General features: G+C 35.9%; 1 protein-coding gene across 3 annotated transcripts in view; it reads left to right on the top strand.

The window, feature by feature from the left end:
• LOC129429020 (low density lipoprotein receptor adapter protein 1) overlaps window positions 1-27,411 on the top strand; it is a 38,580-nt gene that overhangs the window by 6,778 nt on the left and 4,391 nt on the right. For all 3 annotated transcript variants that reach the window (XM_073855936.1, XM_073855937.1, XM_073855935.1), the window contains exons 2-8: window positions 12,678-12,820; window positions 15,083-15,199; window positions 23,199-23,309; window positions 23,552-23,624; window positions 23,786-23,866; window positions 23,969-24,087; window positions 26,008-26,042. In XM_073855936.1, coding sequence (XP_073712037.1) covers window positions 12,678-12,820; window positions 15,083-15,199; window positions 23,199-23,309; window positions 23,552-23,624; window positions 23,786-23,866; window positions 23,969-24,087; window positions 26,008-26,042 — 679 coding nt within the window. The remainder of the gene's footprint in view (window positions 1-12,677; window positions 12,821-15,082; window positions 15,200-23,198; window positions 23,310-23,551; window positions 23,625-23,785; window positions 23,867-23,968; window positions 24,088-26,007; window positions 26,043-27,411) is intronic.

Here is a 27,411-nt window from a genome sequence, read left to right as displayed (position 1 = left end):
TATTAATCTAACAAATATCTAGTATTGCATTACATTCATGCATTTGGCAGACACTTTTATCCAAAGCAACTTTTAGTATATTGAAGGTATACATTTATTATCAGTATGTGTGTTCCTTGTGTTGATAACATGGAGCTCTACCAACTGAGATATAGGAACACAATTATTTTCTTACAGTTTCTGTAATTGGTAATAAAGTTATTTTAATCAGTGACATCTTAATGTGACTTGGGCAAAGTAAAAGAAAGTGCTACAAAGAACAGTAAGGGTGGATAACACTTTACTTGAAGGGGTGTTTATAAGACTGACACAACACCTTCATAATCATGACATGACATGTGTCATGAACATGGAGATTTTATGCACGTTTATGACAACAGTGGTACAAATATAATCTGTCTTTAAAATGTGGTTAAGTATTAATACTCTGTCAAATGGTTTTATAACAGCGTTATGAATATTTTTCTTGACCTCGACTACAGTGGTACGGATATAATTTGTTATTAAAATGTCATTACTCTGTCAAATAGTTTTATAACAGCATCATGAATATTTTTCTTGACCTCGACTACAGTGGTACAAATATAATTCGTCATTAAAATGTCATTAATTGTTAATACTCTGTCTGTGAGGACTTGGTATAGATGAACCCAATCGCAGACAGATGAATAACTCTGACACTTTATTTAAACAAAACAAGAAAAACAAAACCCACGAGGGGGCAAAACAACATAAACAGGAAAAATATTCTAAGACTTAAAACACTAAACAAAGAACTAGACTAGACTGGACTAAACATTAAATATACAATGGCAAACTTGCTATAGACTAAACAAAGTATTCACAGGCAAGACAAGACAAGGCAACGTAACGACACTGGATACAAAACTAACGTGCACAGGACAGCAAACACAAGGGTATTAAATAAGGAAGCAAATCAAAGGGGAACAGGTGACATGAATCAAACAATAATGGGATAATTGATGAGGAAACAAGGGTGCGGGGTCAGGAGACGAGACAGAAACAACCTGATCTCACGAATTTCCGTGGCATAGTCACGGAATTTTTGCTGATTTTTCCGTGGCATTCTCACGGATCTCCGCATTTTTCCTTGGCACTGCCACGGACTGTCTTTTTCCGTGCCATTCTTACGGATTGGTTACTTAACTGTTTTGCCCTATTTTCTTACCATTGTCGCTTGGAGTTTAGGGTTAGATTTACATGAAATGACATCCCTACCCAAACCCAACTCTAACCCCAACGCCAGGCGACAATTGTTTAAAGTTTAGATAATATAAAATAATAAATCAGAAAAAATAGTATAAACCAATAGTTAAAGTGACATACTAACGCAAACACCAAATCTAACCCTAAACCGAAGCGAAAATGGTTTGAAAATAGGAAAAAGCAGTTGAGTAACCAATCCGTGAGAATGGCACGGAAAAAGACAGTCCGTAGCACGGCCACGGAAAAATGCGGAGATCCGTGAGAATGCCACGGAAAAATTAGCACAAAATTCCGTGACTATCCCACGGAACTTTGTGAGATCATGTTGGACAGAAAGCACATGGCTTAAATAAACAAGGCCAGTGCTTTCACACAAAACATGGGCCTGTCATGATCCTGCCTCATGACTAATACTAAAACAAGGACAAGAGGGCAGAATCATTACACTGTCAAATAGTTTTATAACAGTGTCATAAATATTCTTTTTAAGTTTCCTCCAGGTGCTTAAGAAATAAAATCAATCATCCAATAATAATCATAATAGTAATTAAAATTGATAAAATTATATTATATTTTATTGAATTGGAGACCGATTCGCTTAAAATAAAATGAAAACAGAACATTAATGGGTTAAGCAATGCAGCGTTTTGTCCATATCGCTGAAAAACAGCACAAAAATATCGCGCGAAAACAAAGTTTTGTTAGTTGTCAGTTTTTTGATGTATTGTGCATAGAAATTAGTTAAGTATCTTTCGACGTGTCTGATGGATTTGGTTAAGGTATTTAAAATTATTTGACATAGTACTAACATTTATTGACATTTTAATGACAAGTTCAATTTGTACCACTGTAGTTGAGGTCAAGAAAAATATTCATAATGCTGTTATAAAACTATTTGACAGAGTATTAACACTTTATGATATTTAAATAAAATTTAATGTTTACCCATAAAGCTAGGTTGTTTCTTAAGTTTGATAATTATTCTGCTATGTCATGTTTATGACAAAATTAAACAAATGACACTTAATGACAGTTGTCATCAACATGCACAAAATCTCCTTCATGTTCACGACACATGTCATGTCATGATTATGAAGGTGTCATGTCAGTCTTATTAACACCCCTTCAAGTAAAGTGTTACGTTAATTTTTAGCTCGAAAACATTCGTACACTGTCGAATTATGAATGCATATTGCATACCTGCGTTATTTTAATGTACATTTGCCTTCATTGAATTAAACACACGCACACTTATACACACACACGCCCTGTTTTAAATTAATCTTTTGTTTATTTATTGGTTTAAATCCCAAAAGGTTGTTTACAGTGACATAACTTATAAGTATACTTAATGTCTGTTTCCCTGATTTCAATGTACGTCACAGCTCTCAGTTCCAACTGCATATAAGTAGGAATTGTCATGCATAGAAAGAGTCGAGTAGTACACGTACTGCATGAGAAGTATGGCCCTAAGAGCGCCTGAGACCCTCTACATCCGCCCACAGCGAGATCAGTGACATCCAAACCTTCCTTCCTGTTTGACAGCCTAAACATATATCATGGAAATTAGACTCTGTCTCTGTCATTTCCACTTGTCAGTTCACTCTTAGGTACCCGTTTCCTACTGTAGGTAGATATTCTCTTGTTTAAAAATCTCTTTCATTCTATTTTTGGCATTTCCTGCTTCTAGTACATCAGCCCTGGCGAACCTTGTCAGTAATTCTGTCTGTCTGTCCGTCACGTCAGCTCCATGTGCTCTCATTGTCTTTTATCTTTGCAGCTGGTTTCACTGGGATTCAGGCTGATCTGCTCTATAAATGTTAAAAGACAAGCTGAGCATCTGCAACTGATGTGACTGTTGGGTCGATCAACTCTCTTTAATGGGTTTAAATCAACTTTTATGTTTTGTTTACGATTTTCATTTTATTTATATCTGATTCATTCATTTATGAGAGTGGTTGGCATAAACTGGGCTATATAAACCAGTTCTGCTCAAAACTGTTTATAGGACCGTAGTGAAAATAAATGTACTTTATTAATGTTGAAAAAAATGGTTAAAAAATGGTCCCTATAGCTGTCACTGGGCAGTACCCATTAAAAAGGTCCCAATACGTATCATTTAGGTCCAGATAGCTATACATTTGGTTCCAATGTACTAAAATGCACTCTTTGGTACCAATATGTACCTTTGATGTACTAATATGAAGTATTTAGGTGCAAAGGTGTACTTCTTAAAAAGGACCTTTTTTGATTTTTCTGACAGTGTATCTAGGTGTCTCATTTTCCAACCATAAGCAGTGTAAGATTTATAAGCAGTTCTTAAAAGAAAATAAGTCATTAGGCATGTTGGATGTGGTTAAGCTTACCAAGGTTGCTGTGGATCTTTCTTTATCCATTGGCAGTGTTTTCAGTGTTTTGGCCTTTGACCTCAGCCATTACTGAATGCAAGCAGGTCATGTGGGCATTGGCTCAAAACCCACAATTAGCATTACATAGAGTGAATGCATTAGAGCCAATACCCCGTGGGACATCACTTTTGCCTCACACACCAGCTGAGACCCAGTGAAAGACATCAGTCTATTTCTTATAATTGGGCAGCATTATATGAAAGCAATACAGTAGTGAAGGAGTTTACACGGAGGACAGGTGTCTTACCCATTATAGACCTGTATAGAGGACTGTGTGCTGTTACACCCAAATATTTACAGTGCATTTTGAATAAATCATGATTTAACCATTTGGTGTCTGCCAATGTACTATATGGATTTCTCATAAGCTCAGCTAAAGTTATATAACAACCTAAAAATCATTGTGTTGAGTTCATTACCACAAGTTTTTAAACGCAAAATATAGTTTACTGGAAAATGAAAATGATCCCATAATTGACTGCATCATACCTGTATGCCAACCCATTCTCACCAAATGCATTCAATTAACACACAGTGTGATTATCGTGCAATAGATACACCAAATTCCAATTTTGCGTGCATATGCCTGTCCTTCCCGTTTTCGTGTTGTTTTATGTATTGGTTTCTCATTTGTTTTCTGTTTTTTAAACCATTTTCGCTTGGGTTTAGGGTTAGATTTGGGCTTTGCTTTAGGATGTCATTTACTGTAATATATAGGTTTCTCCATGTTTTGTCTATTTTTAAATCATGGTCGCTTGGAGTTGGGGTTAGAATCAGGGTTTGGGTTAGGATGTCATTTTATGTTACAAAAAGTTGCTCTAACTCAAAACCCAAGCGACAATGTTAAAAAAAAGCTAATTTACAAGAAAACATGTCAGGCGCACTTAGATAGTTTTGCATCTGAGCTCTTCATATAAAGTATTAACTTACTGTAGTCATTTGAATTAGTTTATTGATAGATGTATGTGTCATATGCACCTAGGAAGGCATCAGTGTGAGTAAACTATGAGATCGTTTTTATTCTCCGCTGTAATAATTATTTCTTTAAATGTGATGTTTTTTTTCCGTTTTGAATATGTTATTCTTAAAAAAAAAAAAAATTCACTCAGACACAGTTTCTTTGCATTTGTAAAGAAGAGAAGTTGTGCCTGCACTCTCTTATCTAGCAGAACTTTGCTTTGAACAGCAGAAGTTGATAAATGGTTTCAAACATGACCTTTCTCTAAAGGGTAAAGCCAGTAGCATTGCTTGCTCCCTTATCAGGACAAAGTGCTGAGGAAGCACCCACAATGGTTCCTATATGAAGTTTTATTCCTGCCAGAACTTAAACTTGTGTTATCATTTTATTTGACTTTCTCTCAATAATAAGTGCATTATTATCTGCATATTAGAGATTTACTCTTTGTTGTAAACATTTTTATGAAAGATGTGAAGGAAGAGCATCTATAATCCGTTGCAATAATACACTTTATGCAGTTAATGACTGAAGTTTGAAAATATTTTTTATGTTTGGCAGGTGCTTTTATCCCCTAAAGGGCCAATATTATGCCCAGTTTTACAAGATGTAATATAAGTCTCAGGTGTGTCTGTGAAGTTTCAGCTTAAATGCCCCACATATCATTTGTTATAGCATTTCCAAAATGCCTATTTGGGTGGGAGCAAAAAAGTCTGTTTTCACATAAATGCAAATGAGCTGCTTTCAGTTAAAACTAGATTTGAGTCCTGTGAATACATTCTGGGACAGTATTTTTTTTGCATTAAAGCTTCACTGTGCTAACAAACACATTTAGAAAAACTTTTGGTTAAGTTAAACGTAGGTCAGTGGCTGTGGGCGGGACTTTGTTTGTGTGACATCACATTAACAAGAGAATCAAAACAGCATGTCAAATGGGGATTAATAAATAGGTGGATTTTTTTAATCGTAGGGTTGTTGTGTTCACACTGCCAACACATATTTGTGTCCAAACACCTTGTCAAAATGGATTTTACATAATATAGGCATCTTAAAGTGCATTCTGGGTATACATTTTGTCAATTTTGGGTATACATTTTGTGTTTCATGATAATTGACTCAAAAATCTTTGCAAACAGAGTGTGCTACCAGTTTAGCCACAGAAACACAGATATGTTGAATGATGATTGTTTATTTATGCAAAATCCATTTAAAAATCCATTTGTATTTCATTCTAACCAAAAGAGAGTTTGAGATGAAAAAAATTAAGATGAAGATGATGACACATATAGGCTATATCTATAAATATTTGTAAGGAAGTCCTGTGTGTATTCGTTCCCAGCAATTGTCAAGTCAAGTAGAAAGTCATTAATTCATTCAGTTTTTGAAGAAAGTTATTTTTGTTGCCTCGAGGGAGGAGATGTTGTCTTTTCTCTTTCAGTCGTAAGAAAAACCTCGTTTCCTCTCTTCATTAATTCCATTTGCGCAGTCATGCATGCAAGAGATAACACTCGTAATTAAAGGCCTCTACAGACGTAAAATGACTTGGAGGAGAAGGAACAGAGATGAATGAGGGTTATTCTCCAACAGCTTTTTACCTTTAATCTTTACCTTTAAACTGTTTGAATCGTGATGTAACTTTGTAACTCTTAAGCACTTGTAATTTACCACAGTTACCGTGGGTTTACACAAGCCACGTTTGAGGCGTCAAAATCGCGTCTGCCGCGCCTAGTTTGCCACTTGAACAGTTTTAGTGTACTCGCTTCATTCGCACGTGAAAGCCGCGTGAAATTCTAGTCATCAAGAAATTCACGTGGAAATTCGCGTCATGGGAGGGGCTTCTGTGGCTCCGCTCTCTTTCTGTAATCATGTCACTACTACAGCATGCTCCTGATTGGTTAACGCGGTGCATTTTTCCGCCATTTGCCGCGACAACGCTCAATTTGCACCATTCAACTTTGTATGTAAACTATTCGCGCAAATCGTCGAACTCGCATTTAGTGTGAACCCACAGTTAGAATAATTTTAAATAAGGTAAATGTTTCTGTAGCTCATGGCAGCTTAAATTAGCAGTGCAAAAGGTTAAGGGTTTGATACCAGGAACACAAATACTGATAAAATATATAAAGAGTTTGTTCCAAAACGCAATAAATCCATTTTGACTAATTTGGGTAAAAATGTGTTTTCTATACTAAGAAAGTGACAAGATGAAAAATCCATAATTTGATTTTCAAAGATTTATTATAAAAACTGATTATTGTTTCCATGACAAGTTTTTTTTCCAAAATGTTATAAATCTATTAAATCAATATATAAATGTGCATTCATCTTTTCCATGTTATATTCATTTAATGGACTACTAGTGCTATACACTGATTAAAAAAATAAACATTAATGGCATTAATCAATACACTTACTTGGTCATAATAAGAACATTGGCATCACTGTGGTCATCCTTGGGACGTCGTCGCTGAACTTTTTTGACAGCAATCAGCTGTAAAAAATTTTGGTCCTGCTCGATTTTCGTTGACTTTTAGTAAAATAATGGAAAGTTTTTTATAAGATCCCCTGAGGTCAATGTGTTAGCATGACAGAAGCTTGAAGCTGTCGTGTAAAAACAAGCACCAGCCGGCATTTTCCGTCTCCCGAGTGCCCCCCGTAAATTATTCAATTTTGATAGCTTATGTTTCTTCCTCGCCACAGAAACCACAACAGGTTTATCAAAAAGTGCCATCAAAAGTATTATTTTGTTTTTGTTTGTTTGTTGATCACAGTACAAAGTAGAGGAGGAAAACTAGGATTCTGTGTGTAATCAAAGCGCTGCCATTATTCTTTACAATGCGTGGAATGGTGCACTGTGATTTGTTGAGCAGATTTATTGCATTCTGCAGAGAAGGAGGACTGGCGTTTGTCACATTTTGGGAAAAACGAGAGAAAAGATGACAGAATAACACGGCAGATATCGGATTTTGTGTAAAATGAAGATTTTGCTTTTTAATACCGACCTGATACAATACTGATTTTGGTGGTTACTATTATTTTAAACATGCCGTTTATTGCGTTTTGGAACCAAACTTTTCATATATCATAATGCACTTTAATGGGGCGTACACACCAAATGCAAATTCAACGATCTGCATGAGTAGATAACATACAAAGTCAATGCAAATACACAAATAGACACAAACTCGTGCAGGGCAATGCCAATAATGCGAATTGGCGGCGTTATGGCCGCAAACACGTTTTGTGGAAGTTAAAAATATTAAACTCAAGCGAAAAATTAGCATGACACGAAATTAAATTCCGCAAGCGAGGAATGTGATATTGGTGTGTACGCCCCATTATGCTGCGTACACACCAAACGCGAATTCAATGATTTGCTCAAGAAGATTCAATGCAAAGACGTGAATATACAGGAACTTGCACATGCGATGCAAATGATACGAATTGAGCGTGATAGCTGTGAAAACAAGTGCTATTTGCCTCGGCTATAAAATTCACCTGACCCAATGTTAAATCCAGCGAGTAATATTGAGCGAGGAACGCAATGCGAATACACGCTTCGTGTTTGGTGTGTACGCCACATAAGTCACTCTGGATAAATCTGCCAAATGCATAAATCTAAACGTAAATAAGAAATGTCCTCTGTTTGCTTTTGTGCAATGCATCTGTTTGCATCCTTTGATTTAACTGCAAAGATTTTTTATGGAATCTCATCAAAAATGTGACAATGCTGCAAATAAGTGAGCCCTAAATTTTTTATTATTTCTTCTGAGAATAAATCTATTTTTTTCACATATAAATGTGAAATATTTTTATATTGTTGTCATATTGATGCATTTATAATTTGATGATTGTAATACATTTATTATTATAATAGTAACTGATGTTTGCATGCCAACACCCCCATTGTAGCACTTATGTTGCTAGGCAACGGATCTTGGCCTGACACTCCTGTGGTGTCCTCTGCATGCATTGTCCTGAACAGAGAAATTTGATGAAGATATGGTGTGTTCAACAAAGCTCAAACAATTTTGTTTCTGAAAGCACAATATTAAATATTCAGACCTTGCTGTTTTTACTCTATTCAGATGTATTAGAGTTTGATTCAAAGGAAACTTTTTAAGAAAATAAAGGGCTCCATAAAGAACCAAAAAATTTAGCATGAAAGAACCTTTGTTTCATGAAGAGATTTTAACTCTGAATCTCCTACTCTCCTCTCATTCTCCTCATGTCCTATATTCCGTCAAGGAAATGTCCTAGATTCTTACCAACACTCATTATTGAGACACGTCAAATGGCAGAAGAGAAATTAGACGTCTCTGATGCCAGCATCAATGTGATTGTAGCTAAATAAAATTACTTTTCATTAGTAAAACACATACTTTAGAAGTTTGTGGTATTCATATTCCACACTATGTGATACATAAAAAAGGTAAAAAAAAATGTGTGTGTGTGCAGACAGTGCATCAACATCATTTCAGGAATCTGGTCATTTGATTTACACGTTGCTATGGGCAACCGCCCTGGCCCTGTTTATGTGTGAGCTCATGTTTTAATTAATCTCATCATGGAAATGCAGTCATTATATTTATCGGGATATAACACGCTAAGTATTCATCTGACTTTTGAGTGTAAATGAGACCATTAAGCTTGTAATATTCATAGCAGACCGTCTCAATTGCTTCACTTCAATGTGACAGTTCATCCACAGGCCCAATTATCACATCTCCTCATCACCTTTATGAGAACCAAACTGATCACCTTTAAGAAAATTAACTGCTAATGTTCCTCTCATGTCTAATCTGGCATGCATTTTTTTATCTTGAGGCAAAAATAGATTGCCACTAATATGTAAAAGATTAATGTGCTTTCTAAACTGTAAACAACATAATGTATGCTGGTACATTTCTATTGATTTAAAAGCTTAAGCGTTGCATCACAGAAACCTTTAAACCACGACCAGATCAATCTGGATTAATGCCATGAAGCTTTTGTACCACAGACACAAATGTGGTTACAGCACATCTCAGCGCCTCCAATAACCGCATTTTATGTTTGCACAAATTGAATCACTTTATCACACAGACACACACATACAGTACCAACCCAGACATCAAACGATGTGCTGTAAAAATGCCACTCTCACACCCAATATTAATGTTGCATCTGCATTACCATTAGCTCTCTTGGCCTTATTTGTTTGTTTTACTGTATTGTAATAACCTTAGCAAAGTTTAATGAATTTAGTAATCTAATGGTTCAAACTAATTATGTGAAGGCCCTGGAGCATCAACATTAATCTGATAAATTATTCATTTTAGCAGTCTGCATGGTGTATGTAAGCAGTCTTCAATACCTGTAGTTTCATTGCTGAAAAAATATTTTTTTTTAGTGTGTCAGCATTTCCACTTCAGAATTTCAGTATGACAAATACACAGCAACAGTTCAAGGAAGCTTAATGAGCTTACATGCTGGGAACTGTTGCTTAGGGCTTTTTGGCTACTTCTGATTTCTTTCTATGCCCTGTTGCCCATCTAGGCTTTAGATGTAAGAGATGACTGCAGTGCTGACTGAGCACGAGTGTACTTTTCCTACCGGCCTGGAGGTTAGATGGATTTGGTTGTCTTCATACTGTAGGTTAATATTTTACTTGCTGTTGAAAAATGTGTGGTGTTTGAATTGCGTTTCTGGACACAAACAGCTGGTGCTGCTGGGAGCAGATGGCTTCATGCACAGTTCTGACAGAGCAGGACACAGGACATTGTCACATTACATGAGCTTTCTCTCCTCCCTAGCATTGATTTATGGGTCAAAGGCATCACAATGTGTAAATAAAGCTTACCACTTAACACTTGTGAGCCAGTGGTGTCAGTGTGATCACATTAGATAGAATTAAAATACAAATGTGTTGCTCCAATGAGTTGGTCATTTGTATTAAAACAGGTGAAAAATAAAACGTGACATTCTGCACTTTTGTCTCATATTCACATTTTAAGACATTTCTTGACAACAGAGCAATTTTGCCTTAATTGTCCCAGTACTTGTGGAGGTCACTGTATTTATAGTCTATGTGTAATAGTAGGAATTGTGTTATAACACAGTTTCAATAGCAGGGCAGTGAATCTCTCTTAGTCGTGTACAGACCGTGTTCATATCTCATGATCTAGCTCTGCAAGCCTACAGCGTTTTGTATTGGACCCAAATGGGACTTTAAAGCTATTTAAAGCTCACTGTGTGGCACAGTTTTTAGCATGTGCGCCTACATGGAAACAAGCACCAAAGTGTTTCAAGGTTCAAGACATTGTTTAATAATATTTTATGCTGAGAATATTTTTGTGAATCTTAACCCTTGTGCATTGTTCAAATTCACTACCCTTTCGTGTTGTTTCAACGGCTATAAAAATGTATCAGATGAATGTTTTTCCCCCATTTTTTTTCATAAATCTGTTAATCAACCTCAGTACTAAAGTACCAAATCTTCACAAAAATGTCATGATTGTAACTCTTTAATTGCCAAGATTATAAGTGGTGTCACTGATTTGGGGGAAAACACACACATAATGACCAATTTTCTATATAAAAAGTGATTGTAAACTGGATTTTTTAAACCTTTTTAACAGTCTTGGACATGTCAAATATTGGTAAAAACATTGGCTTTGAAGCATTTTTAGTTTTTGTGTAGCATCAGTTTTATTTTTTTTTCTTCCTCATTTATTGTTAGTGGCTGTTTTTGCCCCGTTGACTTCCATTATAACCACATTTTTTGATTGCAGAGCTATGATCATGCATTTTTGAATGTAAATGTTTTTTTCCTTTTGCTAAGAGGTCAAATTTGTCATTTTACTGTTGATCACCATGTGGCACTATTAACCCTTTAGTATCCCTGTGCAAAAACAGTGCTTAATTTCTAGCTTGTACGTTGCGTTATATGGAGTATAACTCCATAATAAATGCATATTAGTGTGTAGTTATTGTGTAGTTCTCCATCCATCTTCTACTCTTGCTTCATTGATCAGTTTATTTGAAGTTGTTTTTGTGTTCATAATAAATTATGTTCATAAATTTGATGCAGAGAAGATTTTTACAGATTTTTTTTCATGTACACACACATACGCACACACACGCACACACGCGCATGCACACACACACACACACACACACACACACACACACACACACAATAATATGCTTTTAATATGTAATTATACTCCATATAACTCAACAAGCCAGAAATTAAGCTCTGTTTTGCATAGGCCTACTAAAGTGTTAATAGTGCCACATGGTGATCAACAGTAAAAATGACAAATTTGAACTCTTAGCAAAAGGAAAAAAACACCAACATTAAAAATGCATGATAAAAAAGGTGTCATAGCTCTGCAGTCTGCAATCAAATTGGTTATAATGGAGGTCAATGGCAAAAATAGCCACTAACAATAAATTAGGGAGAAAAAAATAAAATTATGCTACACAAAAACTAAAAATGCATAAAAGCCAATGTTTTTACCAATCTTTGACATGTACGAGAAAAAGGTAAACAAAAATCCAGTTTACAATCACTTTTTATATTGTAATTTTGTGTGTTTTCTCCCCATATCAGTGACACCACTTACTTGGCAATTAAAGAGTTAAAATCATGGCATTTTTGTGAAGATTTGGTAGTTTTGATCAGTACTGAGGTTGATTAACAGATTTATGGAAAAAATATTCATCTGATACATTTTTATAGCCGTTGAATTTAGTGGATGTTTTCATCCACTAACACCACGAAAGGGTAGTAAATTTGCCCACGGTATATCGTTGAGTTTTTGAAAAAATTAAAAGCATTTTCTTAAAATATATGTAAATATAAGATTTGTCACCAAAAATCATTCCATTTGCTGAAACAGAGAGAAAGTTGTGGCCAAATAAAGATTGAAAAAAAAACTCTAGTGGATGAAAAAAAAAATCTTTGTTGTAATGTCCTGCCGAGAAAATCAATAAATCTTCGTGTAATTCATTTTAAGCACTTGATATGCTTTGAAAACGTGATTCTTGAAAGGCCATGAGGCAGGATTGAGTTTGAAAGAGGTTTCATTTTGTGTTTCCAGAGCTCCCAGAGAATTGGACGGACACCAAGGAGACTCTGCTGGAAGGAATGGTGTTTAATGTGAAGTATCTGGGCATGACTCTGGTTGGCCAGCCAAAAGGAGAAGACATGGCAGCAGCTGCCATCAGGAGGATTGTTAGCACGGTCAGTCACCAAAGTAACAGAGTAAAAGACGGTCAAGAGAGTAGTAAGATTTTAACATGCTGGTACAAAAAAATGCAACAGCCGCTTTAATGCACTGATATCCTTTGAGTTTACTGCATGGAATAAACATTGTTCTCATTAGTGTCAAATTGACGCAATGCAACAGAAGCCAAATGGTTTTTTGACAGTCCAGGGACTACTTACACTGCAAAAAAATAAAAATAGTTTCTAGTAAAAATATTAAAGATACCATATAAGATAATACACATAGATAGAAAAGTATTATAATGATAATAATTTTTTCATGGAAAAACATTTTTATTACATTTATGTTTAAGGTTAGAAAATACTGTTTCCTGTAAGAGTTTTATCAGAATATACTGCCGGAAAGTGACAACTATCTTTCAGCAAACCTATTGCCAAGCTTTGAATCCCTGAGATGAGTTTCGCTGCACTTCTTCATCATTTGCTTTTTAAATCAGTGTTGACTGTCTCCTGGGGTGAAGAAAGACCCTCCAGATACGCTTTGCCTGATTTCATTTGTCCTTGAGAAGTACTGTTTCTCTCCTCTCCACACTTGAAGTGTAACTTTCCCTCGCCCATACACTCTTAAAATTAAGGATTAAAGCCTACTAAAAAGGTTTTTTTTCTCGACTGTATGGTTCTTCTTTAACATCCACAAAACCTTTCAGTTACATAAATGGTTCTGTGTAGCGGAAAAAAAATTCGACAGACTTTTGTTTTCATTTTACTTGATCACAGAAACACCACCTAAGCATATATATATATATATCTGCAAGGTCAGCCTTGTTAGATTTAATGGCCCACATGGACTTTGCTGACCTTTTAAAGATATTGTTTTCGGGCGTTGAGTTATGAACGGTATTTCAAAGCTGAACTGTGATAAAGTTGTTTGTCCAACTGTTCCTGCCAATAAGAAAGAAAAGTACTGATAAAACCTCTTCAGTAGACAGCCATAAAATAAAAATGTTTAAGCTCAAAAATTTCTCCTTAAAGGGACACTCCACTTTTTTGAAAATATGCTCATTTTCCAGCTCCCCTAGAGTTAAACATTTGATTCTTACAGTTTTGGAATCCATTGAGCTGATCTCTGGGTCTGGCGCCTAAAAAATAACCAAAGAGTTTCAATATTTTTCCTATTTAAAACTTGAATCTTCAGTAGTTACATTGGCTACTAAGTGAAGTGTCCCTTTAAAGCTCACATAACATGCTGTTTCATCATGTTAATCTAGAGTACCCGTAGAGTAGTACTACATTCTTCTTATATCTTTAGTTTTATCAGAATTATACAAGACAGATCAGCTGTACCGATTCTTTCCGAATAAGCTCGAGCTCCTGAGGCGTACCACGGGGTGGAGTGTGTCACAAGCAAGCAACACACCATTATCCCACTATCTCTGGATAACTATGATTCACTACATGTTCATGTCGTTTACATTATATGCACTTGTGTGCCGATTGTCAAGAAAACACAGACATTTGATGCAGTTTTACTTACCACTTGCGACTCATGACCTGCCCAATTTCAACGAAATCCAGCTTTAACAAACGCACACACATCACATCGCTGCTACCCCAGATAAGCAAATGATATCCATTGTTTCCATAATACTGGGATCTTTGGAAAGCTGAACAAGCTTAAGTTTCCCCACAAACAACAACACACTTCTTTGGTAATGTTGATTTCATGTCAGCTCTTGGTTGGTGTGTGAGTGTGCTATTCCGGTTAAAGTGCCCATATAAGGACTTCCACTGTACTTCCTGCACTAAAATAGCCCATAAAAGGAAAATAGCAAGATTGTTACATATGAATCTTTCATATTTAAACTTTCCAAAACTTGTACGAACCCTGGCGAAGTGCATTGGGCACAGAAATATGCTGTCATACGTCCAACTGCTTTTTTGACACTTTGCATATGTTTTGCATAAGAAATTCAACTCTTAATAAGTGTTAAAAGTCACAATACATGAAATAGCTTTCGACCCATCCCCCCTTATAATTGATCCAAACCAGATAATCTCATCTATATCTTAAAAGCTCTTAAATGTAAAGCTTCATAATTTAGTTTATTTTAAAAAATTCGCCGTACTGTATGTGTTTATTTCTATTAAAGCAATTTTTTTAGAGAAAAGTCAAAGACAAAATTGAAACAGAACTCTGAATTGAAAAAAATTCTGTCTGCCGAGGTATAAAAAGAGCAAATTTTGAGCAACATAATTTTTCTCCTCTGTCAATTGCAGGCTCGTGCCGGCGCCAAAAAGTTCAGGAAGGTGACCCTCACTGTTTCTCCTAAAGGAATCATCATCTCAGACACAGAGACCAATGACCTCATCGAAGACGTTTCCATTTACAGAATAAACCTTATAAATAGTATTATTAATGCACAGTGCATTCAGTAATCAGACCTCCTTAACTTGTTTTATTATTTTGCACCTTATACAATCATTTAAATTATTTTCTCAATAATCGACACTCAGTACCCCATAATGACAAGGTATTTTAGAATTTTAAATTTATTAAAAAGAAAAAAATGCATGCGGAACCCTTGCAATAACACTTAAAATTTAGCTCAGTTGCTTAGCTCAGATCGTTGCTGAGATGTTTGGAGTCAACCCATGCAGTTGATTGGACATGATTTGGACAGGCACACACACACACCTTTCTACAAAAGAGAGACCTCACAGCTGACAATGCATATCAGAGCAAAAACCAACCTATGAGGTTAGAGTACGTCTGCAGAGCCCACTGACAGGACTGTTGCAAGGCACAGATCTGAGGACAGCTAAACAAATTTCTGTTGCACTGAACGTTCCATGTAGCACCGTAGCCTTCATAATTCTCAAATATATTGTAGACATTTGGCATAACCAGAACTTTCCTAAAGCTTGTCGGCCAGCCGCACTGAACAATCGGCGAAGAAGACCCTGATAGGTAACCAAGTACCCAATGGTCTTTTGAGAGTTCCTGGGTGGAGATGGGACAAAGTTCCAGAAGGACAACCATCACTGCAGCTCTCCACTGATCTGCACTATCAGAAAAAAAGTACAAAACTGTACCTTTTCTGTCGCTGGGGTGGTACCATAAGGTTTATGTTTTGTACCTTTACAGGTATTCAAAACATAGTACAATGTTGAATCTTTTTGGGTATATTACTGTACGGGTACCTTGTATGTTAAAAAGTGACACCAAGGAGTCCTGACTAAATGTGAATGTTATGAGTTGTGAGTGAGGACATGTTGGCATTCCATGTTCATTCACTTCCAATCAATAGTTGGAATATTTTTGGTCTGTCGAAGTCTGTAACTTTTTTTCTGTAACATGGATACACTGATAACAACATGACCTATGTAGTCAAATCAGTAACCAGTTAATCATTACCATTTCAGTCTGTCATTCAAACATCTACAGAGGGCATGCTTGGATCATATTGGGACCCAGTCGCAAATTGGCACGTGCTATAGTCTCCAATTACAATCCAATCCAAATTAAATATTTTTTAGCTCTTTGGATGTACTTTTCCTATTCAAATAAACCAATAAATAAATAAATATTGGGGGTGGGGCAAGGCTTAAAGGATGTTTAAGAATGCAGAGTGGGGTCCCAGTGTTGTCTTATCAGCAATACCAGAAACTCAGTCATGGGAATCATGGGTGTTCATAATCCTCTCCCAACTGTATCCAAATATGCATTCCTCCCTACAATATAGCATGCAAACAGTGCATCAATGAGTATTATTTTTGCATTATGCCTAAAAACTGGAATGCCTATTGCATGCATCCACCAAGACACTAAAATTTGCAACCACCAGACACTTTGCTAACTTTAAGGCCACAGAAGCTGTCATGCTTAACAGAAAGTGTCTAGTATTTACATTCTTCTTTTAATTGTACATAAAGGAAATATATGAAGAGTTTCGTTGCGAAACGAGATAACTACCGTTTTTTTAATTGTTCAGAAATCTCGTTGTTTGGTTGTGCATTCCAATTAATTTCAATGCAACTGCAGTTGGTTTGTTTTGATTTAAACCTTCATAACTTAAAAATACTGCTAAGTAGCACCATAAAACAAAATAATAACATGATAACATAATAATAAAAATGTTTTGACAAAAATGTTAAAAAATGGATTTATCTCGTTTTGCAACGAAACTCTTCATATCTCAACAAAAACCACACTGTTTCTCATATCTATGCCAGCAGAACATCACACTATGTCCTTGTAACTGGAGCTCCTCCATCATGCGTACGGTCCCGCTCGCACCCATCAGAGATCCTCTGTGGGGTTCTGGATATTTAAAGTAGTGACATAAGGATTCCTATGTAGCACACAGAGAGCTCATGTAACAGGACAAAATGCTCTCTGCAGCACCAGGATTCTTATTGTTTTTATTTCTGTCTTACTATCCCGATCCAGGTAAAGCATGTTTCTGTCAGGATAAAAGAAAATGCCTTAGAGCGCCTAGAGTCTGACATTCAAGAATGTGATCAGTGTAGACTTTGATCATAGAGCTCTAGTTTGCTTTTCAAAGGGGCTCGGAAAATAAACACAAATGCCAGGGGACGATACGGTGTATCAGAGTTCAGTCAGAATGTTATAACAAATGCTATTTCAAACCAGCCCTCAGGGAGTCTTGGATAGTCATTTGAAGGGTGAAGCACTGAATTTGGGTTTTCTGTATCTCTTTAGATACAAACAGTGAGGAAAATGAAAGGAGTGCAAATGAGGTGGTGTTTTTTATATAAATAATGAGGGGGAAAAACAGCCGTTCTCTTTCTATTTTTAGTGAAAAGTAGAGATGATGTGTTTGTCTGGCCTTGGTAGGAGCTGTCAGCTTTATTTCATCAGAAATGGTAAAGGTTAAAGGGCAATTTTTTCTGTTTCTTAGAAAATGCACACTGCAAATTCAGATCATTCTGTGCTGTTTCATTGAAATAAACACATCGATTATACTACTACCAGCATATACACTCTAAAAATGGCTTTTTGACTCATAATAAGTTAATATAAGTAAATATTGGACAGAACACATGCTGGGTTAAAAATTAACCCATGCTGGGTAAAAAATGACCCAACGTTGTGTTGATGTTCACTGTAAAAAAATTTCGTAGAAATTGCAGCTGGGTTGCCGGTAACTTACCGTAGATTTAAATTTATGTTTTTTACTGGCAACATTTTGTTCAAAGTTAAATGAACATTAAACATTTACAAGTCTTTGTCTTTACAGAGTAAAAAAAAAACAGCATCAAGCAAAACATTCTGAGAAACAAAATCTGAAGCAAAAAAACAGAAAAAGGTTGATGATGATTTCTGGTTCCCAGAATGCTGTGCGTGAGGCTGTTATTGTATAGTTTTATTCTGTACAAGATATAGGGGCAGTTTCCCGGACAGGGATTAGACTAGTCCTAGACTAAACTAAATGTAAGAGCTGTCCAAACTGAAAACAACTTGCACTGACATATCTTAAAATACATCAGTGCTCTTTGTTTTGCCTTAAAATGGTCACAAGTAAGGTTTTTAGTAAGGCATGTTTGTTAAAACTAGTTATATTTCCTAATTAAACTAAGGCCTAGTCCTGGTTTAAACTAATCCCTGTTCGGGAAACCACCCCAAAGACTTGTTAATATTTATAATTTATGTAACTTTGAACAAACTCTTGCCGGTAAATAATATAAATTTAAATCTACGGTAAATTACCGGCAACCCAGCTGCAATAACATTGTAATTTCTACTGATTTTTTTTACAATGTGGGGTATAAAACCCAGCAGTTGGGTTAATTGTAACCCATTGATGTGTTCTGTCCAATAATATATATATATATATATATATATGTATGTGTATATGTATATGTATATGTATATGTATATGTATATATATATATATATATATATATATATATATATATATATATATATATATATATATATATATATAGGAAAGAACACACCACTGGTGTATATATATAGATATATTGTTTGTGCAAGACTTTATATTGCTAAGCCACACATCTTCTGGGTGATTTGTGTAATGAGATTCACAACAGTCTTGCAAGTACTGTTTATGGGGATTCATGGAAAGAATAAACCAGACTTTGGCTTTTTTCCCATTCTAAGTGTTGTAATTTACTGTAATGTGTAGAGACCCAGCCAGGCAAAGTAAAGAAACAATAAGTGGTAGAGCCAAACTAAAAGCACTGTGCAAGTCTATATTAAGAGAATCATTGTCAAGATAAATGAATGTTTCGCTTACAAAATGTTGAAAGATTTCATTTCAGAAGTAAAAGGGGCTCATTTCAAGTGTGCAATGTTGAATTCATTTTTTATTATGGTATTAAATTTGCACTTTAAATATACTGGGTTATTTTTAATGCTGGGTTGTTGTTTTTAAGCCAACCATTATTGAACCATTTTCAACATAACTTCTGTTAATATTTACCCAGTACTGGGTTAAAGATAGCCTAGCAGAATTTAAAAAAGTGTACAAAACTTTGTCCACTCTAAATTCAGCTGGGTTGTTTTAATCCAGTGCTGGGTAAATATTGAAAATGTTGGGTTATATATAAATTTGCATTGAAACAACTCAGCATAAGTTTATTTATTAACATTTGTTCTGTCCAATATTTTTCCAGCATTGGGTTAAAACATCCTATCCTCCAACCCATACGAATGTTTCGGTTGCTTGTCCATTCCCCCAAATACGACCAACAGATGCATTTACTAAACAGTTAACCCAATTAAATTTTTTTATATTTGACCCAACAATGGGTTAAAATAACCCAGCATTTTGGGTTGAAACAACCCTGCATGGGTTAAATTACAACCCAGCGGGCTGGGCTCATCCCTTTTTGACCCATTGCATGGGTTGTTCAAGACCAAACTTTCTCCGCCTTGCATTATGTTGAAACGTGGAATCAGGTCAACATTTAAACTTTTCTTCCCTTTCAGATTTTACCTCTTCATTATTGATGCTGTGGAATGCACCACAGACAGGAATAAATGATAATTCACCACATCTACATTAAATTTAGTGAAAGAAGGAAGGGAAATGGTAATAGAGAGTCTTGAGAGTTTATATTCAGGTTGTGCATCAGAGACAGTTGTACAGTTCAAAATTATTCAACCCCAACTGAAATTGATTGTTTTGGCCGGTTTGACATTGATTTTGATCATTCAGTCATCCTGCTTACAATTACATCAAAGAGGCATGTGTAGGTCAGACAAATATAACATAACATTTATAATGAAATAACCACAAATGTCTTTTCTGTGCTCACATCATTTTCAGTTTTATTCAACCCCCAAGTGACATTCAATCTTAGTACTTAGTACAACATCCTTTTACAGTTAAAACAGCTTTTAAACGTGAAGCATAGCTTGACACAAGTGTCTTGCAGCGATCTACGGGTATCTTCGCCCATTCATCATGGGCAAAAGCCTCCACTTCAGTCACATTCTTAGGCTTGCGCACTGCAACTGCTTTCTTTAAGTCCCACCAGAGGTTCTCAATCGGATTTAAGTCTGGTGACTGCGATGGCCACTTCAAAATGTTCCAGCCTTTTTTCTGCAACCATGCTCTAGTGGATTTGGAGGTATGCTTGGGATCATTGTGGTGTTGAAAGGTCCAACGTCTCCCAAGCCTCAGGTTTGTGACGGACTGCAACACATTGTCATCCAATATCTCCTGGTACTGAAGAGAATTCATGGTACCTTGCACACGCTGAAGTTTCCCTGTACCTGCAGAAGCAAAACAGCCCCAAAGCATGATTGACCCCCCACCATGCTTCACAGTAGGCAAGGTGTTCTTTTCTTCATAGGCCTTGTTTTTCCTCCTCCAAACATAGCGTTGATCCATGGGCCCAAACAGTTCTAATTTTCCACAGAACACTATCCCAAAACTTCTGTGGTTTGTCCACATGACTTTTGGCATACTGCAGTCGACTCTTCTTATTCTTTGGAGACAGCAAGGGGGTGCGCCTGGGAGTTCTGGCATGGAGGCCTTCAGTACGCAGGGTGCGCCTTATTGTCTGAGCAGAAACTTCAGTACCCACATCTGACAAATCTTTTCTCAGTTCCTCAGCAGTCACACGGGGACTTTTTTCCACTCTACGCTTCAGATAGCGCACAGCAGTCGCAGTTAGCATCTTTTTTCTGCCACGACCAGGAAGCGTTTCAACAGTGCCCTTTGCCTTGAATTTGCGAATGATGCTTCCTATGGTGTCTCTTGGTATGTTTAACATCTTTGCAATCTTCTTATAGCCATTGCCCTTACTGTGAAGATTAATCACCTCTTCTCTTGTCTTCCTGGATCATTCTTTTGACTTCACCATGTTTGTAACCACACCAGCAAATGTTTAGAAGGAGTTGAGTATCACAGTCATTTTAAAGCTGCCTAATTGGTGCTTATTAGGCTTTATTGCTGTTCCCTGACATCCACAGGTGTTTTCAATACCTGATTGAAAACACTTCAATGAACCTCTGTTCTTCAGAGTGGTAGTTCTTTAAGGGGTTGAATAATTGTGTCAATGAAGAATTCACAAAAGAAACATTTACTACTATATTACAAAACCAATTGATGTCATTTTAGTTGCATATGGTTCTTTAAGAAGTCATTGTAGGATTTCACTCTGAATACAATTACAAATGTACACTAAATTCCCTAAAACCCTTAACAGCATTGGGGGTTGAATAATTTTGAACACAACTGTAGATGAAGTGAGATCAGAGCTTATTTTCTCCAGTTCTTGTCTAATAAACGTCATTATTTCACACACAAATTGATACACTGCTATTGCCTGAATATTTTATTTCTGATTATTCTTATTTATGTTATAGTATTTTTTATCCATTTATTGAATGGCTGAATTTATATATTTAATCTGATCAGCTGTGTAAATACAAATATATTAAAGGTAGGGTAACACATTTTGAAAAATGCTAACGGTAGCCGCCTAGCAATGAAATCCCGATCCCACCCTCAAGTCAAATCGCCATCCAAAGTCACGCCTCTTTCAAAACACATGAACACGCACAGATCAGACGGTCACATCTCATGTCTCATTCACCCGTGAGAAAACTTTGCAGTACAAAGTCGAATAACACTTCCAAAATAACCAAACAACTGGTTTACATCAGAATTAGTTTAAGCACACGTTCGGTTGTGTAGACGTAGTAACTATATCGTTACGCTAATCTGTAAACGAACACAAATTTCATAAGCAACACAATGTTTCATCAAAGTAGAATATCTGAATCCATCTCAATACAAACATATCGTGTACCTACCTTACCAAAATAAACTGTGCAACGACTCTTTCAGACCCTTTGCAGCTCCTGCAGCTGTTTGCATCTCGTGGTAAAGCAGTAAAGTTACCGATGTTCATTTCGGTTTTTGCTCTTGCTGATCTAGGCAGTTTTTGCTGTTGTTGTTATAAAAGATGCCTTTAGTTTTGTGCCTCCTGTGTAGGTTGTCAATTTAGCAGAAAAGTTTGCTGTTCTCACTGTTTACAGGCAGGAGGTGAGCGCACGTGAACGCGCCGATGACGTATGGTGTCTGCGTGGACTCGCTGCGCGGTTGGCATTCAAATTATGCTTACGTATGAGGGACAAAAATGGAAACGTCCGTTCGGACCGAAATCTATGATTTGTTGGACATTTTTTGGTCCTACATCTTTCACAGATAACATAAATTTCTACAAATACATTTAAACAACTTAACACAGTGATTGCTATCAGGATGTGAGGAGACTTTTAACCAGCATAACAAAAAATGTTTCAGGATCAAATCTGTTACCCTACCTTTAAGTATTGTGGTGTTTAGAGGCCTTTCTCCCAACTAACAAGAAACTCATACTGTTGTAACGATTGAAAGGGTATTACTGTATAACACCACATTTGGAAAGTCTTATTACAGTTCAACCAGAAACCTCTTAGACCATCTCATGTTTTGGCCTAGAGGAGTTTTTTATGTGGTTTTATATAAACCAATATGGATCTGAGAGATGACAAGCCCCAGAATAAAGGTTTAACACTGTTATTCCCCTTCAAAATCAGGTTTTGACAGGAGTATTTAGGGTTGGTCCAGTGGAGTTTTCAAGTAGTGCTCTTTCACTAACATTTATAAATGAAACTGTATATTTCAACCGAGGGTCATGCTATTATATTGAAATCAAAGCAACTTATTTATGTAGCCATTTTCCTGCAATGTATAGTCTGGTGCCAAAGTTCCATTGACTTTTCATTTCCTGAAACATATCTGCAAATGTACACACCACAAGTATAATTTATTTATATATGCCTATAATTCATTTTCCGGTAAGAAATAGTCTCAAAAAAGCTTGCATTTCTTTTCTCTGCAGAATATCGTACTGCACAACAGATAAAACTCAGGATAAAGTCTTTGCCTACGTTTCCCAAAGCCCATTTAATGAAACTCTGGAGTGCCATGCCTTCCTGTGCCAAAAAAAGAAAATAGTGAGTGTTTCAGATGTGCATGAACACTTTTTCATTTTATGTAATCCATTTTTACACTTTATGTTTAAATATACGTTTGCAGTCTGCCAGAACTATGTGGTTAGTGATTAACTCTTTGACAGAATTTGTGTTTTTGTTATAAATTACAGGCTTTTCTATTATCATCTATATCTATACTTGGTATCTAGCGCCATCTAGTGGACTACAAAGTTTACCCTTTGGTTTTGTGCTGTTGTCCGCAGGCTCAGGCTGTGACCCTGACAGTCGCACAAGCTTTTAAAGTAGCTCTGGATCTCTGGGAGATAGCACAAGAAGGTGAGATCTTATAACACTTTGATAAATATATCAGCACATTTGCTACATTGGAGTATATTGCACACTGGCAATATGCATAGCCTACTTTGGCAAAGGCAGAGACTATGCTTTAAAAGGGCTGATACAAATTATGAGTCAATCAAATGTGTTTTTCTTTTCAGATAAAAGTAAGAAAACTCGCACATGTGGTTCTTGTTCAGAACCCGAATCTCAGCCAGAATCAGAACCAAACAGTGTTACAGGTACAACATAAATTTATCAATTCAAACACTTTTAATTATTATAATGGTATTATTTATTAATATAATAATTTAAAATGTTACTCTTTTATTGATTTATTACAGAGGAGGAAAAGACTCAAGCTTTGATGGAGCACAAACTTCGGAAGCCCTTCTTCCCTGCATTCCTTTCACCATCTCCACGGAGCAACACTAGGAGACGACCAATCAAACATGACTCTTGGGTATGATGGCATCCTTTAAATGTGGTTATTTGGGTTTTAGCAGCTAAAGAAATGATCTGAGAGGTTGAGAATAGATTTTAATGTTAAGCAGTATCTCGACTGGAGGGGTGAGAACCAGAATGGTGTAAGTGACATTTTGGGTAAAATGGCGATATACATATCAAATGAAAGCTCTAGATGAGGATGCCAAAAAGACACAGGTGAATTCTTAATCAATTTGGAGTTATTCAAAGTTAAAATTAGTACACAAACTCAGATCAAACAATGATATAGTTTTTGTTATGGCCCTCTTATAAAGATGGTGAAATGCCAGTTATGCCCATCTGGTTCTCACCCCTCAAAATATTCTTTCAGATCTGGACAGCAGTGTGCAAAAAATGTAATGTTGTAAAATATGACCCGTAGCTTCTACTACGTTAAAAAATTGTTATTATTTTGCTGGACAGTGCTAATATTGTTCCACATATCAGCTACACGTACAAAATACTTTTGATTTTTTATAACAAATACCAGGTCAAATACAGTAAGTGTAACCAGTACCACTGTGCACATTACCCTTTTACTTGTGTCATTTAACACATATGACCACTAGATGGCGAGCTGGCCATTCTAGTTCAAGAGTTGGCCGTCTAAATTATTTACTTAGCAGTGTTTCTCAACATCCAAAGGGTCTTAAGACGAGTAATGTTAATTAAAATAAGAATAAAAAAGCATTTCAATAAGCTAAAACATATAAAAAAATGCTAAGTTTGATTATTTTTTAAAACAAATATAACATACATATTTTTACTGTACTTAATACAAGCTCTTAAAGGGGACATTTCACAATACTTTTTTTAAGATGTCAAATAAATCTTTGGTCTCCAGAGTACGTATGTGATTTTAGCTCAAAATATCATATAGATAATTTATTATACATGTTAAAATTGCCACTTTGTAGGTGTGAGCAAAAATGTGTTATTTTCGGTGTGTCCTGTTAAATGCAAATGAGCTGATCTCTGCACTAAATGGCAGTGTCGTGGTTGGATAGTGCAGATTAAGCGGCGGTATTATCTAGTGATGCACCGATGTATCGGCCGCTGATATTTATCGGCCGATTTTTTATGAATTTGAAACCATCGGCATATCGGCAATAGCACGAGAAAGGCCGATACTAATTGTTTATTAATTAACTACATAAAGAAATCCATTATATGTAAAAAAATGAGTTAATGTTGTTAATAAAATAAATGCTGAATAGCACAAACCACCTTTGAAGGTTGTCATGCTGTCTTATTATATTTGTTTTAGCTTAATTTGTTTCTCTCTTATTATGTTGGTCAGTTGAATGTTAATTAGATCAAATCCATGTTCAGTAAAAATAATTTGATGCAGAAATAAACTAGCAAATAGACCAACTGTATAGTATTGTAAACAAGTGTTTAATATCGGTATCGGCCTGAAGTTGTCTGTTTAAATCGGTATCGGCCCAAAAAATCCTATCGGTGCATCCCTAGTATTATCCCCTTCTGACATCACAGGGGGAGCCAAATTTCAATAACTTATTTTTTCACATGCTTGCAGAGAATGGTTTACCAAAACTAAGTTACTAGGTTGTTCTTTTTCGCATTTTCTAGGTTGATAAAAGCACTGGGGAACCAATTATAGCACTTAAACATGGAAAAAGTCAGATTTTCATGATATGTCCCTTTAAATATTTTATTGGGTAGAAATTAGGAGTGTGGGGTCTTCAAATATTCTCGTAGCAAATGAAGGGGCCTTGATGTCAAAAAAAGTTGAGATCCACTGACTTAGCAGATCAATTTAATTTAATATTAATATTATTAGATCCATCTGACCTTGCAGAGAACAAGCAGATTTGGAGAATAAATGGATGGATGTATAATTGTGTATATGTTGTGTTGTCTACTTAATTTTTAGGATGTGGAAGACAGCATCGATGAAGCATTTTCAAGGTAAGGTTAAAGTGTATCACCTTCTGCACACATTAAATGAAAAGAACTGAGTGTGACCAAAAACATTCACTAAAACTGTTCAGTCCAACAGCATTTAACTGCAATTAGCATGCGACAAATGTCTGAATGCAGAATTTAAAGCAACAGATGCTAATAATGTAAATGCACCAATTTGTCCTTACACAGTGATGCTGTATGCGTACAAGCTTTTTTGCTTACTCGTAAGATGCTGTTGGGCATATTTTTTCTTCTTTTTAGTTCTGTGGAAAATTTTGGAAACATTAAGGCTCATTTAATCAGCTAATGAGTTTGCACTTTATTGGGCGTGACATTATTTCTTCATAAAGTGGGAAAAGACAGAAATTTGGCACACAATAGTAACACTCAGATGCATTATGCTTTAGATTAATGGACACTGTGAATGATGTTATCCCGAGTGCCTCTCCATTAAGAATAGAAAATATCAATTCAAAAGCAACTGAAATAATAAAATGGTGGAGAGTAGCAGATCTACAGTATGAAACTCCTATAGCTAAACAATTAAAGGTGATGCATGTATAGAAGACTGGCCAAAACATACATTTTCTGTAAGGAATATATACTTATTACCCAGAATAACGATTGAATGGCAGTTGCTGGGAAATACAACCAGTCCTGTCAATGTAAAAAGCCAGTGTGAATACATCTGCAGGAATGAACTGGTTTGGATTAAGAGAAAACTGCACGTTGATGCATTTACTATTCTCTTTTGTTGGATTTATTTACTAAGAGATTAAAATTGATTTTGGCCTCAGGGAAAGAGTTGTCCGTTACTGGTAAATAGTAAAAAAATGACCTTGAGATGCTTAGGATTTAAAGAAAGCATCTGCATTAAGTATCAGCTCATAGTGTCGTGCATTATCTGAATTATATTACACACTAAAATGAAACAGTTGGGCTTGAGCAATACAATGTTGCAGTAAGAGATGCAATCACAAAGAAGTAATTTGCTTGGTAATGTGCTTGGTAATTAGATACATTCTTATCCATGCTCTCTAGGTAAAATAAACTGTTAAATCTGTTTATAGGTTCAGGTTCCCTGCTTTCATAATGTGCAAGGTGTAATGGTTGTTATGCCAGTGTATCACTACTGTATGACTTCATTGTTGGCATACAGCAGGTCAGAAACTGTTGTCATCCTGCCAGTTTAAGTCATCAATGTCAAGTAATCCATCATGGCGATTTTTTCAAGCAAATCAGATCAATACAAATACAATATCAGCTTTTCTATTCACTCAACAGCCAACTGCAAATCTTCTTCTAAATGCAATATAAAAAAGTTATGGAGGCTACTGCCACACATCAAACTTATATGTGTTTAATGAAGATA

Source organism: Misgurnus anguillicaudatus, chromosome 18, assembly GCF_027580225.2.
Source record: "Misgurnus anguillicaudatus chromosome 18, ASM2758022v2, whole genome shotgun sequence".
Taxonomy (NCBI): Eukaryota; Metazoa; Chordata; class Actinopteri; order Cypriniformes; family Cobitidae; genus Misgurnus; species Misgurnus anguillicaudatus.
Note: the sequence above shows the minus strand (reverse complement) of the source record. Positions and strands in the feature narration are given on the sequence as shown.